Source organism: Cnephaeus nilssonii (assembly GCF_951640355.1).
Source record: "Cnephaeus nilssonii genome assembly, chromosome: 3".
NCBI lineage: Eukaryota > Metazoa > Chordata > Mammalia > Chiroptera > Vespertilionidae > Cnephaeus > Cnephaeus nilssonii.
Window position 1 is genome coordinate 31817961 of NC_137074.1, and position 12683 is coordinate 31830643.

General features: G+C 37.6%; 1 protein-coding gene across 3 annotated transcripts in view; it reads right to left on the minus strand.

The window, feature by feature from the left end:
- PLD1 (phospholipase D1) overlaps positions 1-12683 on the minus strand; it is a 200954-nt gene that overhangs the window by 99766 nt on the left and 88505 nt on the right. For all 3 annotated transcript variants that reach the window (XM_079766495.1, XM_079766494.1, XM_079766496.1), the window contains exons 4-8: positions 12116-12261; positions 11784-11889; positions 10440-10505; positions 3296-3354; positions 1604-1696 (exon numbers count right to left, since the gene is read on the minus strand). In XM_079766495.1, coding sequence (XP_079622621.1) covers positions 1604-1696; positions 3296-3354; positions 10440-10505; positions 11784-11889; positions 12116-12261 — 470 coding nt within the window. The remainder of the gene's footprint in view (positions 1-1603; positions 1697-3295; positions 3355-10439; positions 10506-11783; positions 11890-12115; positions 12262-12683) is intronic.

Genomic DNA, 12683 nt, shown 5'->3' on the forward strand with positions numbered 1-12683 from the left:
TCACCATTTATCCACCATTTGCCCTCTTCTCTCCCCCCCTACACTCCTTTCCCTCTGGTAATCACCACACTATTGTCTGTGTCTACGAGTTTTGTGGTTTTTTTGTGTGTTTTGGGGTTTTTTTTACTTAATCGCTTTACCTTTTTTATCCAGCCTCCCCAAGCCCTTTCCCCTCTAACAACTGTCAATTTGTTCTCTGTATCCATGAATCTGTTTCTATTTAGTTTGTTTGTTTGTTTGTTTTGTTCATTAGATTCCACATATAAGTGAAATCAGATGGTATTTATCTTTCTCTGGCTGGCTTATTTCACTTAGCATAATACTCTCCAGGTCCATCAATGCTATTGCAAGAGGTAAGATTTCCTTCTATTTTTACAGCTGAGTAGTATTCTATTGTGTAAATATGCCAAAGCTTTTTTAACCACTCATCTACTGGTGGCGCTTGGGCTGTTTCCAGAGCTTGGCAATTGTAAATAACGCTGCAATGAACATGGTGGTTCTTTCGAATTAGTGTGTTGAGTTTCTTTGGATATATTCCCAGTTCCATTTTTAATTTTTTTGAGGTAACTCCATAATGTTTTCCACAGTGACTGTACCAATCTGCGTTCCCACCAAGAGTGCATGGTGGTTCCCTTTTCTCTGCATGCTCACCAACACTTGTTTGTTAATTTATTGATGGTAAGCATTCTTACAGGTCTGAGGTGATATCTCATTTTAATTTGCATTTCTATCATGATTAGTGATGTTGAGCAGCTTTTCATATGTCTAGTGGCCATCTGTGTGTCCTCTTTGAAGTAGTGTCTATTCAGGTTCTTTGTCCATTTTTTAAATTGGATTGTTTTTGGTTTTTTTAGTGTTCAGTTTTATGTTTGTTACAAATTTTGGATATTAACTCCTTATCAGATGTGTCATTGGCGAATATGTTCTCCCATTCAGTGGCTTTTCTTTTCATTTTGTTAATCGCTTCCTTTGCTGTGCAAACTTTTCAGTTTGATGTAGTCCCATTTGTTTATTTTTTCTTTTGTTTCCCTTGCCTGAGGAGACATATCAGAAAAAATATTGCTACAAGAAATATCCAAGACTTTACTGCCTATATTTTCTTTTAGGATTTTTATGGTTTTGAGTCTTATATTTAAATCTTTAACTCATTTTAAATTTATTCTTGTGTATGGTGTAAGAAGGTAATGGTGATCTAGTTGCATTTTTTTGTACATATCTGTACAATTTTCCCATCACCATTTATTTAATGTCTAGTCTATCTTTAGTATTGTCTATCTTTACCCCATTGTATGTTTTTGCCTTCTTTCTAGAATATTAATTGACCATAAAGGTGTGGATTTATTTCTGGGCTCTTTATTCTATTCCATTGATCTATATGTATGATTGTATGCCAGTACCATGCTGTTTTGATTGTTATCGCCTTATAGTATAGTTTGATATTAGGAAATAGATAATGAAACTTAGAACTTAAAATTTCTTCTGTTATGACTTTCAAAGGATTTATAACTGATTTACAATTTATAATTTAATTTAAAACTAGTGTGTAAAAATTCCCCAAATATCCAGTTTATTAAAAAATATACACAAAACTCTTAAGTCCTACCTTCTTGACCACCGGTAGCAGGCTCTTCCCTGACCACAGCAATTCAAGCCAGGTATCCTGTGTCCTCCGGATCTTTTCATTATCATGCCTTCTCTGAAAGAGACATCAAGGTAACCCATCATCTTCAAATTCCCATCTCACTCTTAGCTGAGACAACCTTGCAACTTGGGACTAAATAAACTGCTTCATTCTCAAAACTTTCCTGTCTTTTCTCTCCTCCTTCACCTTCAGACAGCTCAGTACCCTATTTGCTAGGATGAGTCCTAGCAGCTCATCCTCAAAGCACTCCACTAACAATGATCTTTACTTAAAAAAGTTAAGCTCTTTATCATACCAAGCTCTCATATTGTGAAGGAAAATAATAATTAAGTAAATTTCAATCTTGTTACATAACATACCTTTTACACAGGATTATTTTTAGTCGTGAAAATGAGTGATAAGCAGCTAACTTTTATAAGTGATTAGAAGAGATCTTGTATATTTGAGTTTTTAAAAATTGAGATATTCACATATAACATTATATTGAGATATTATTGACATATAACATTATATTAGTTTTAAGTATACAATACAGTGATTTGATATTTGTATATAATGTGAAGTAATTGATCACCACAGTATATCTAGCTAGCATCCATCGTTTCACAGTTACAATTTTTTTCTTATGATGAGAACTTTTAAGATCTACTATCTTAGATATTTTCAAATATGTAATACTAGCGTTCCCGTTGCAGGAAAAACCCTGCAATAGGGTTTCCTGCTGCACTCTACTCCACCCTGCCTGCTCTCCTCCCTTCTCCCCCGGCCCGCCTTCTCTGCCAGCCCGCCTGCTTTTCCCTTCTCCCCCGGCCCGCCTCCACTCCTCCCTTCTCCCCCGGCCCCGCCTCTGCTCCTCCCTTCTCCCCCGGCCCCGCCTCCGCTCCTCCCTTCTCCCCCGGCACCGCCTCCGCTCCTCCCTTCTCCCCCGGCCCCGCCTCCGCTCCTTCCTTCTCTCCTGGCCCCGCCTCCGCTCCTCCCTTCTCCCCCGGCCCCGCCTCAGCTCCTCCCTTCTCCCCTGGCCCTGCCTCTGCTCCTCCCTTCTCCCCCGGCCCCGCCCCTTCTCCCCCGGCCTCGCCTACTCAACTTCCTTCTCCCCTGGCCCCGCCTACGCTCCTCCCTTCTCCTCCCCCCGCTGGCTTGCTTGCTTCTCTGCAGCTTTGCTCCCTTCTGCAGCTCTTGGCTTCTTTCTACGCTGTCGCGATATGCAAATTAGCCGCCATCTTTGCTGGGGTAATTTGCATATTTGTCCTGATTGGTTGGTGGGCGTGGCTTGGCTGGTGGGCGTGACTTGGGCATGGCGAAGGTGCGGTCAATTTGCATATTTGTCTATTATTAGATTAGATAGTGTGTTTTATTTTTAATACATTCTCCCACATCATATTTGTTACCTGTATTAAAAAGTCCAACTGTGGGGTTATAGAAAATTGGTGCTCTTAAGCACATAAGAAAGAGGGTAGAGCAATTGCTACTTTTGTTTACTGTAGCAAGATATTTTGTTTTGCCTAAATAGATCCCTTCAGTTGCTCTGCCTCTGATGAGGAGAAGCTACCAGTAAAACCAGATGAGTTCCACCATCCTGGCATGCCAATAAATCCAATGTTAATACTCATCAATATTCATACTTCTCTTTAAAGATCCAACATGGGAACTTACATGCCCTTTGGTCCCAAATCATGAATGAAAGACAGCTGGCTTATATCAAGGAATTCTGTCTGAAAAGAGCCAAAAATCCATACTTTAAAAAGTCAGAAGAAAAGAAAAATTTATGCATTTAAAAAAATACGTTAGTTACTTCAATGTGCAAACACATCTGGGGTACTGTACAGACTACACAGATCAATAACAATGGCATTTTCCTGAAAGAGTCCAGATAAGAAGTATATGCATAATTAAAACACAAGCAAGAAAGTGATGTGTGCTCTACTATGTAGAAATAAAATGCTCACATAGGCCCTGGAGAAAGAATTTCCTCCCAAATTCTTTTGTGTTTGTTTTTGTCTGTGAAGGGAGTGATGCTGCTACTAGATTTGGAAGATGGACTAAACCAGACAAAGGGGGATACAGAAGAGGAAAAGTGTATAAAGGTCATTGGATGTACAGCTGAGCTAGAGATAGTCAGATAAAGGAAAGTAACTGAAAATTAAATGGCAAAGTTGGTTGAGGGAATGTTGGGGAGGTCTTTGAACACCAGGAATACTAAATATTCTAATAGAAATGTAACAAAATTAAAATTAAATAATTAATAAAAAATTAATTAAAATTAAATTATAGTAATTATATTATAAGTAATTATAATATAAAATAATCTATTTTAGTGAGTATAATGGGAGAGAATTTTTGATCTACCTTCACTAAACAAATTATGAGACAATTAAAAACTATAAATATTATAATAACATCAATGGCTAACATTTACTGAGTATTTAACATCATTGACCCTGTACTAAGAATTTTTCACACATTATCTCAAACCTCTCTGATTGATGTGTCTCTCTCACATTGATGTTTCTCTGAAATAGGTACTATTTGTCCTACTGTACAGAAGAGGAAATTGAGGTTTAGAACAGGAATAGGCAAACTTTCTCTGCAAAGAGTCAGACAGTAAATATTTTAGGCTTCATGAGCCATATAAACTACTGTAGCATGAAAGCAGCCATAGATAATACATAAATGAATAAGCATGACTGTATTCCATTAAAATTTTCTTTATGCATACTAAACTATGAATTTAATATAATTTTATGTCATGAAATATTATTCTTTTTTTACTTTTTTCAATTTTTAAGAATGTGAAAACTATTCATATCTCATGAACCATACGAAAACCGGCAGTGGACTGGGTTTGGTCCATGGGCCACAATTTATCATCCTCTGATTTAGAGAAGTTAAAGAAACTGTTCAAGATCACAAAATTAGCAAGAGGTATTCAGAGTCAGGTCAGACCAGTCAGTATTCTCAAAAATAAGCTGCCAAGGCAAAAAGTCATTCAACATTTATTTTACTAAAATTGAGTAACTTCATCCTACCTAGGTGAGTACTAGATGAACATGTGGAGGCACAGAGGGGAAAACCACTGAATATTATGTAATTCTTAGCACGTGCAGTAGTTTTACGTTGTATACTCCTTGAAACAACTAGAGATTAACATTATTTGGCTCCCAATTTACAGAAGCGGCCACAGTAAGCCCAGATCTGCCAATGGTCTTCGACCATGTCAATAACAGCCTTACTAGAAAAATCAAAGACAAAAAATACATGCTTCTGGCATCAGGAAGCAGAGAGGAGACCAGACACTTCACATCCACAAAGTTCTGTGGGAAGAACCATAACAGTTACATGTGAAAGTCTTCAGAGAGTTATAGAGACAGGGTGACTGCTTCCTGGCTGACAGGACATTGCAGAGGAAGTAGTATTCAATCGTGGCTAGTAAACAGAATTAATAACATAAACCATAACAGTTTTCCTTTAAACTTTGTATATGTGATTGGAAATATCTAACAGTAAGCTTGTAAGTATTTTAACAGTCAAGGTCTTTACACTTCATTTCTTGTATTAAACATGGTGATTCAGTACCATGCATTTTTAATCTGATTTGTGGAAATGCTTACTAACTGGAAAATGTAGTAACACATATTAGAAGTGACATTGCAGCTCTGAGCCACAGAATCCAAAAGTTTTAAAACCCTAAGCCACAGGTCTACTTATCTCTAGGGAGCAGAGAGAAAGTGTCATTCCCAGTTTACACGGGAAGAAACTGCCACAGAGGTGTGGTTAATTTATGCAAAGTCACAGAATAGTTGAATGGAGGAATAGGAAATGAAAGCAAATATCAAGAAAACCTCTTATCTAAAACCTGGATATTTCCTTATTCACATAGCTCTTATCAGCAAATAGTTGACAAAAATATATTTTTTGAAATAATTCAGAAATCATAACTTTACAATATCGCAACAAAATTGCCAAGTGTAAAGAATTCCATCTAAATTTAAAAGTACTAGTATACATTAGCAATACAATACACTAAAGTTGTGCATTATTGTAAAATTTTAAATTATCCTAATGGCTTAGTAAAATTTGACTCAAGAGTGATTTCAAGAAAGACCTAGCCGTATTGTAGAGAAAAGGGAAACTATCTGACAATAAATATTCTAATACAGATTTATCCTATTGAAAGTAAATGTGACAAGATCAATTTAGAAGCACACCTAAATAATACAAGCTGAAATTTAACAAAGATTATGTTGTCCAAACTTCTCAGGGTATCTTCAGTGATAAGACTTCCATTCTCCATTTGGGCAGGTGATTCTCAGGAGTAAGAATTTAACCATTGCCTGCTGAGTGTGGCTCAATGGTTGAGCATTGATCTATGAAACAGGAGGTCAAGGTTCCATTGCTGGTTGGGGCATATGCTCAGGTTTCAGGCTCATCCCCAGTGTGGGGCTTGCAGGAGGCAGCCAATCAACGATTCTCTCTCATCATTGATGTTTCTAGCTCCCTCTCCCTCTCCATTCTCTGAAATCAATAAAAACTTCCTTTAAAAAAGAATTTAATCATTAATTCAGCTTGACAATATTTCATAGGGCTTATTGATCTCTAGAATAATGTACTAATCAATATCTTTTTTCCCTCTAAGTAACTCGAAATAAGTATGTTAGGGAAACAGAGAAGCAAAGAGTTCCCATGGCAAACCCCAAGGGTAACAACAAACCCTGGGAATGATTCAGCAATCACAGACACACTGCTTTTCTACCTTGTCTTTATATTAGAGGGGGGATGTTCAGAGGCCTCCCCCCCTTTATTCCTGAGTCAACAAAATTCAAGAGAGTGGCCAACTGGGACATTCTCAGAGGTAATGAAGACAAAAGCATGGGGTTGGGCAGTGCCCTTGTAGTAAGGGTGGGAAGTGGGCTCACCCACTCCTGGCAAGGGTGCCTGCCAGGTAAAACAATACAGCTCTGGAAAGAAGAGAAGACAGCTCATCTGTGGAGGGAACTGAGAGGCTCCCCAGCCTCTAGCCTCTCCCAACTCTAAGACTCATTCCTGAGAATGACATTTCCATTAATTTGCAAATATTGCTGTTTAAATCAATACAGCTTTTCTCTGTTGGAATGGAAACATCACCGTGTATCTTTATTAATTTTACCCACTCTTCTCCTCAAGCTACATTTATTCATCTTAAAAAGAAAGGGAGAGATGAGCTCAGTGTTATAATGATCTGTGAGATGTTTATTCTCAGATTCCTTACCTCCAAAGTGGTGATTTCAAGCTAATCATCACCTTGGAGAAAAGGAATGTTAAGTTACAGGAGTCTGATGATTAACTTGAAGTTACCGATAACACTTTATCAGCTTACAGCCCTTCTCTTGGAAATTATTCACTGTGTTCCATTTCTAGATTCTAACCGACAGTCAGGAAAAAGTGCATGTATTGTTTCCAATGACTTCTCCTTTAAATTCCCTGGAAGATAAGCATTTTCCAGTTATTAATTAAAATACCCAGTTAGTGGGTTTGGTACTACAGCCAACGCCAATACAATTCAGGACACAAAAGGAATCTTTCTTAAAATTGTATATGTTATACTTTAAACAATAAATAAATAAATATTAAAAAAGAAATTGTATATGTTATTTTTTTTCTAAATACATGTATGCCTTGAGAAGAGGTGAAATATCCTCATTTTACAAATGAGTAGAGAAGACAGAATGAATTACCAATCATCTCTGAGGGAACCACCTAATGTTAAATCTATTAAAACACTAGGACACTTTGCTTTTCAGAATCTCGAGGAGGAAAAGAGGAATTAAAACTCCTGGAGGAAAAGGAGGCTATTCAAGTATTAATTTATCCAGTGACCATATAGAGTAGGAAGAGCCCTGGTCAGTTTGCTCAGTGGTGAGAGTGTCAACCCTTGGACCAAAGGGTCTCAGTTCTTTCAATTCCCAGTCAAGGTTACATACCTCAGTTGCAGGCTCAATCCCTGGTCTGGTTGGGGTGTGTGCAGGAGGCAACTAATGGATGTGTCTCTCTCACATTGATGTTTCTCTCTCTCTTTCTCTCTCCCCATCCTCTCTCCCCTCCACTCTCTCTAAAAAAAAATCAATGGAAAAAATATCCTTGGGTGAGGATTTAAAAAAAAAAAAATTAGAAGAAAGAGCTGTCGAAGTCTAATTGTACTAAAATTTTATTGAAATTAAGGAAATGATCCTATCTGATCCCTTGACCTATGATCCACGATCCTATTGGCCTAAGGACCCAAATTACTTTATAATAGGTTTGTCTTATGCTTACAAAAATATAAATTACTTATGTAAGATTATACCAAAAATAAATTTTTAATATGCTTTTTGCAGATAGCAGTTTTAACATTTCTCACAATTATCAAAAGAGACACATAGCCTTAACCGGTCTGGTTCAGTGGATAGAGCATCAGCCCGTGGACTGAAAGATACTGGGTTCAATTCCAGTCAAGGGCATGTACCTTGGTTGTGGGCTCTACCCCAGTAGGGGGCATACAGGAGGCAGATGATTGATATTTCTCTCTCATCGATGTTTCTAACTCTCTATGCCTCTCACTTCCTCTCTTTAAAATTCAACTATATATATATATATATATATATATATATATATATATATATATATATATACAAATACACATACATACATACACACATACACACACACACATACATACATATACACTGAGTGGCCAGATTATTATGATCTCTGAACACATAATAATCTGGCCACTTAGTTTATATCCTATATAATAAAAGGCTAATATGCAAATTGTCCCCTCAACCAGGAGTTCGACCAGCAGGCAGGCCGGCCAACTATCCATGTCCCCTACCCCTGGCCAGGCTGGCTGGATCCCACCCATGCACGAATTCATGCACCAGGCCTCTAACACACACACACACACACACACACACACACACACACACACACACACACTGAGTGGCCAGATTATTATGTGTTTAGAGATATATATTTTGTGTGTGTGTTTTTTTTTTAAAAAGACACATAGTGCCAATCTAATTTCACAAATATGAGGTGGAGGCTTTCACATCTAGTCTCTAGGCCAAATTGCATTTAGTATGAAAAGAAAATAATGTCAGGGAATTAAGATAGATCAAATTGTATCCAATGCTTGAATCATTTTTGAGAGTTCTGCCGTTGGGGGAATAATTTAAATAACTATCAAAAATGAGGAAGAACATATATTCAGTCAGGTGTAGCTAGGTTTTCCCTTCCAAAGAAAATGTCTAGAAGACATTCTGGAATTTCTAAATACACTATGGGTCAACTTTGGAAAGAATTTTCTGACTAAAAAAGAAATCAGAATAAACATTTTTGAAAAGTGCGTAATCAACATTAGAATCCAAAATGTAATAATGTACGTGGAAAGAGAAAACTAAATTCAGCAAGTACTGTTCCAGAACCAAAAGGAAGAGTAAAAGTAAAGTCACAGGCAGGCATAAAAGTAAAACAAAGGGCAAGTCATTGCATCCTGGTACCAGGGTGCATTTAAAGAATTCCATACTAAAGAAAAGAGCATATCTGAAAAGAGATTTCAGAGAACGCAATAGGAAGCAGCATTTTTTGTAATAAGAGCAGTAATAACTTTATTTGTTACATTCATTCACAGTTGCATGCTTCCAAGTCCATGAAGGGAAGAAATCCTTCCCATTCCTTCTCTTGAGATTCACTGGTTGGACCCAGATTTCTGGTTTCCCTGGGAAAACTCTTTCCCAGGATTATGAAACCATGCAAGCTCCTTCAAGTCCACCATGGAACATCACAGGGCAAGCTGCTGCAGAAGGTGGCCATAGTCATCCCAGTGATTTACCTAGCATACCCCACCCTCCAAATAATATACTGATAGGCAGCATGAGGGCAGAGTCACAAAAATACTCTTAAAGGTCAAGATGCTCTTGCTTCTTCTCCTAAATACACAGAGGTCTTCCCTCTTTCTGTGCAGTATTTATGTGATACCGTTCTCTAAACTAGAGGCCAAGTCATAACTGCACCTATTCTCATGTTCTGCACAGACACCACATACATATATCCAACCCCACAGCAATACAGTTCGTACAAACACAGATACAAAGTCTAATAATCCAGTGCATTCTCAGTTATCTGGACCTTTAGGTAAGCGAAGGCTAACCCTTTAAAAACACAGCACCTTCAAGGGCCTCTAAGCCAGCAGAGCTCAGTGTTTTCTGATATCCTCCGAAGGCCACTCTCCCACTCTGTGTGCCTCCCAGCTGCTTGCAAGTTCCACCATCTCTTATTTTCCAATAATTTCTTTTCTCCCTGGCTTTTCCCAGGCTTCTCACTTTCACACGAAAAGACAGGCCTTTTATTAGGCATCACAGGCCGATCAGATGGCATTCACAGCATGCTCCGTAAAATCTCTGGGTATTCAGGTCTGCTCAACTGTTTTCATCACTTCCTACTTAAAGTTTTCTCTTAAGGGTTAGGAATGCTTTGGGACTTTATTCTGGAAGCCTGAGGAGAAAAGTAGGCTGATTTCTAGATAATCTAGCCTGTAGCAGCATTTCAAGTTCATTTAAATCTACTGTTACAGACATATCAGTTATATTTTTGTATCTTAAAATAGCATCACCATAACCTAGATCCTTTCTGTCAAATCAATTTTGTGTTCATTTCATTTATTTTAGCACAAGGAATAATCCAAAAGTGGATACAAGTACCTGCGTTAATAAAATGATATAAAATTTAGCTGACAATCTATGATTTTATACATTCAAAATTTAAATCACTAAATAGTACTTACTGTTGCATGATAGTTTTTATACATGGGCATTTTTAGTAGCTTTGTCAAGTAATCTTCCAGTTGTTTCTGTAATGCAAACATTTTAGATAAGAAATAACATCATCACACTTACAGAAAAATTTAAACAATGCCAATAATGTGATCATTGGTCCATCTTACCTTCTATAAGTTATTCAATGATTAATTAATGTCACCACTGGATAAGGAATCCTGAATAGTATTAAGAAGTTATTTCCATAGTTCCCTTGAACCATTATTTAAATCTCTTCTTCTTAAATTTTTACATACTTAGGTCTTTTATAAGCTGCTGACAAGGCCCCAGCAGTATATTCTTTTAATCTTCCACAATTACTAGCACAGGACTTGCCTATAATGAGTGGTTTTAAAGCATTTGCTGATTTTATAAAACACCAAAATTTCCTCAATTCTAACACTGAATTTACTGGAATATGTACTGCAATTCTTAAACAGATTTTCAAGGGGAAAACAAGGAGGGAGTTAAATAAAAAGAGACTTTCTAGTAAGTTGTACTCTGACTTCAAATATATTAAGGTGAGAGGGGGTGAAGGGGTTGTCAATTGTACTGACTACGATGCTTGCTGAAGTACCAACTGTTAAAGCCATAGTTTATCGTTTTCAACTGCACTTGCATATGTACACATGATAACCCAAAACTATAGAATTTTATTTGTCTAGGTATCTTCGAAAATATGTATTCCAGGCCCCTAAAAAGATTTTAAACAAGATGACAACTACAAAGGATAAATCAAACATCCCTTTCAGACCATAAGAGTTTCAGATGGCAAAACAGAACTCACATTTATTTGTTAATTTTCTAGTAAAAAAATTAATTTATCCTATGCAGGACCACATCACTGAAGCAGAGCAGGCCTGAGGTTTCTGTCCTACTGATGTACATGTGCAACTCTATCCTCCTCTCCCCATCTACATATTCCCGACATATATTTAGGTCAAACTACTCAAATTCTGAAGCAAATGCATGAAAATGTCTGATTTAAAAAGAGAAGATCTCAAAACTCCCAATAATGAGTTCAATCTTGACTCACAACGAGCCCATAGTGGTCCCTGCAGGGAAGACAGCTTCTTCACAATATCACTCCTACAAAAGGAAACACTTCTTCTGGAAAAATGCAACCTCCCAGGGTCAGAACGGCGTGGGGGAAAGAGGGTTGCCTAACCCATTCCAGGGGCGAATCACCAGCCTGGGTAATGGACCGGTGGCTGAGAAAAACTGCAGCCAGACCCTCCTCACCCCTCAGTAGATCCATGTTTCTACAGCGCTGCAAAGTTATGTTCTGAACAAAAGAACAGCAAAGAACTTACCCTCCTGCCAAGGAACTGTTCTTCTTTCATCGTGTTTTCAGGGGAACGGGGCAAGCTTGGCATCTCTCGAGGCTCTTCTTTGACATTCTGTCTTCTAAATGTGTGTCTGAAACATGCACACACAAGCACAATGCACACATTTATTAGATTATTCTTTGAGCCACGACTCTCTAATATCTTTCATGAGATGGCTTATGGCTGGAAGACAATATGTTCTATTTAATAGAACATACCTGCCAACAATGGACAGTTAACTCATAATATGAATAAAACACTCTTTCCACTCAACTTGGACATCTGGGTAACCTTATAATTAATTCCGAAACAATTACCTTCTGGTGGGAATGGGGATTCGGATAAAGGCTTTGTACTTGAGCAGTTCTCTGTGAAATTCTTGAAAATGCTTGAATTTCCTTTTAACTTGCCATTTAAATTCCCCATGTGTTAATTCAATAGTGTAAAGATTGATACTCCGTGCCTACAGAGATAAATAAAAAGGATTGGTATTTTAGATAACAACAAAAATTTCGATGAACAATAGCTAATTAATAAGTAACATGGAAGTACCCTTAAATCCAACCTACTTATTTTGTGTAAGTACTTAAGTAAAATGTTTTCAAAAACAACTAATTACAGAATAATATTCTCTTAAATGTTTGTCTTATAATATTCATAAGACAAACTCAGAATCTCACTAAAGACAAACTCCCACAACTCCTATTGCTCCAAACTCACATATATACACACACATAGAGAGACACACACAGACACACACACACCTGAAACAAGAAACCAAGTCAAGGAGACAATGAGTGAAGGCCCTACTGAGCCATCAGGGATTGTCCAAAAGTATGAGCAGTGAGCAGACAGTAGGAGGGGTGAGAGGGAAGCTGGAGGAAT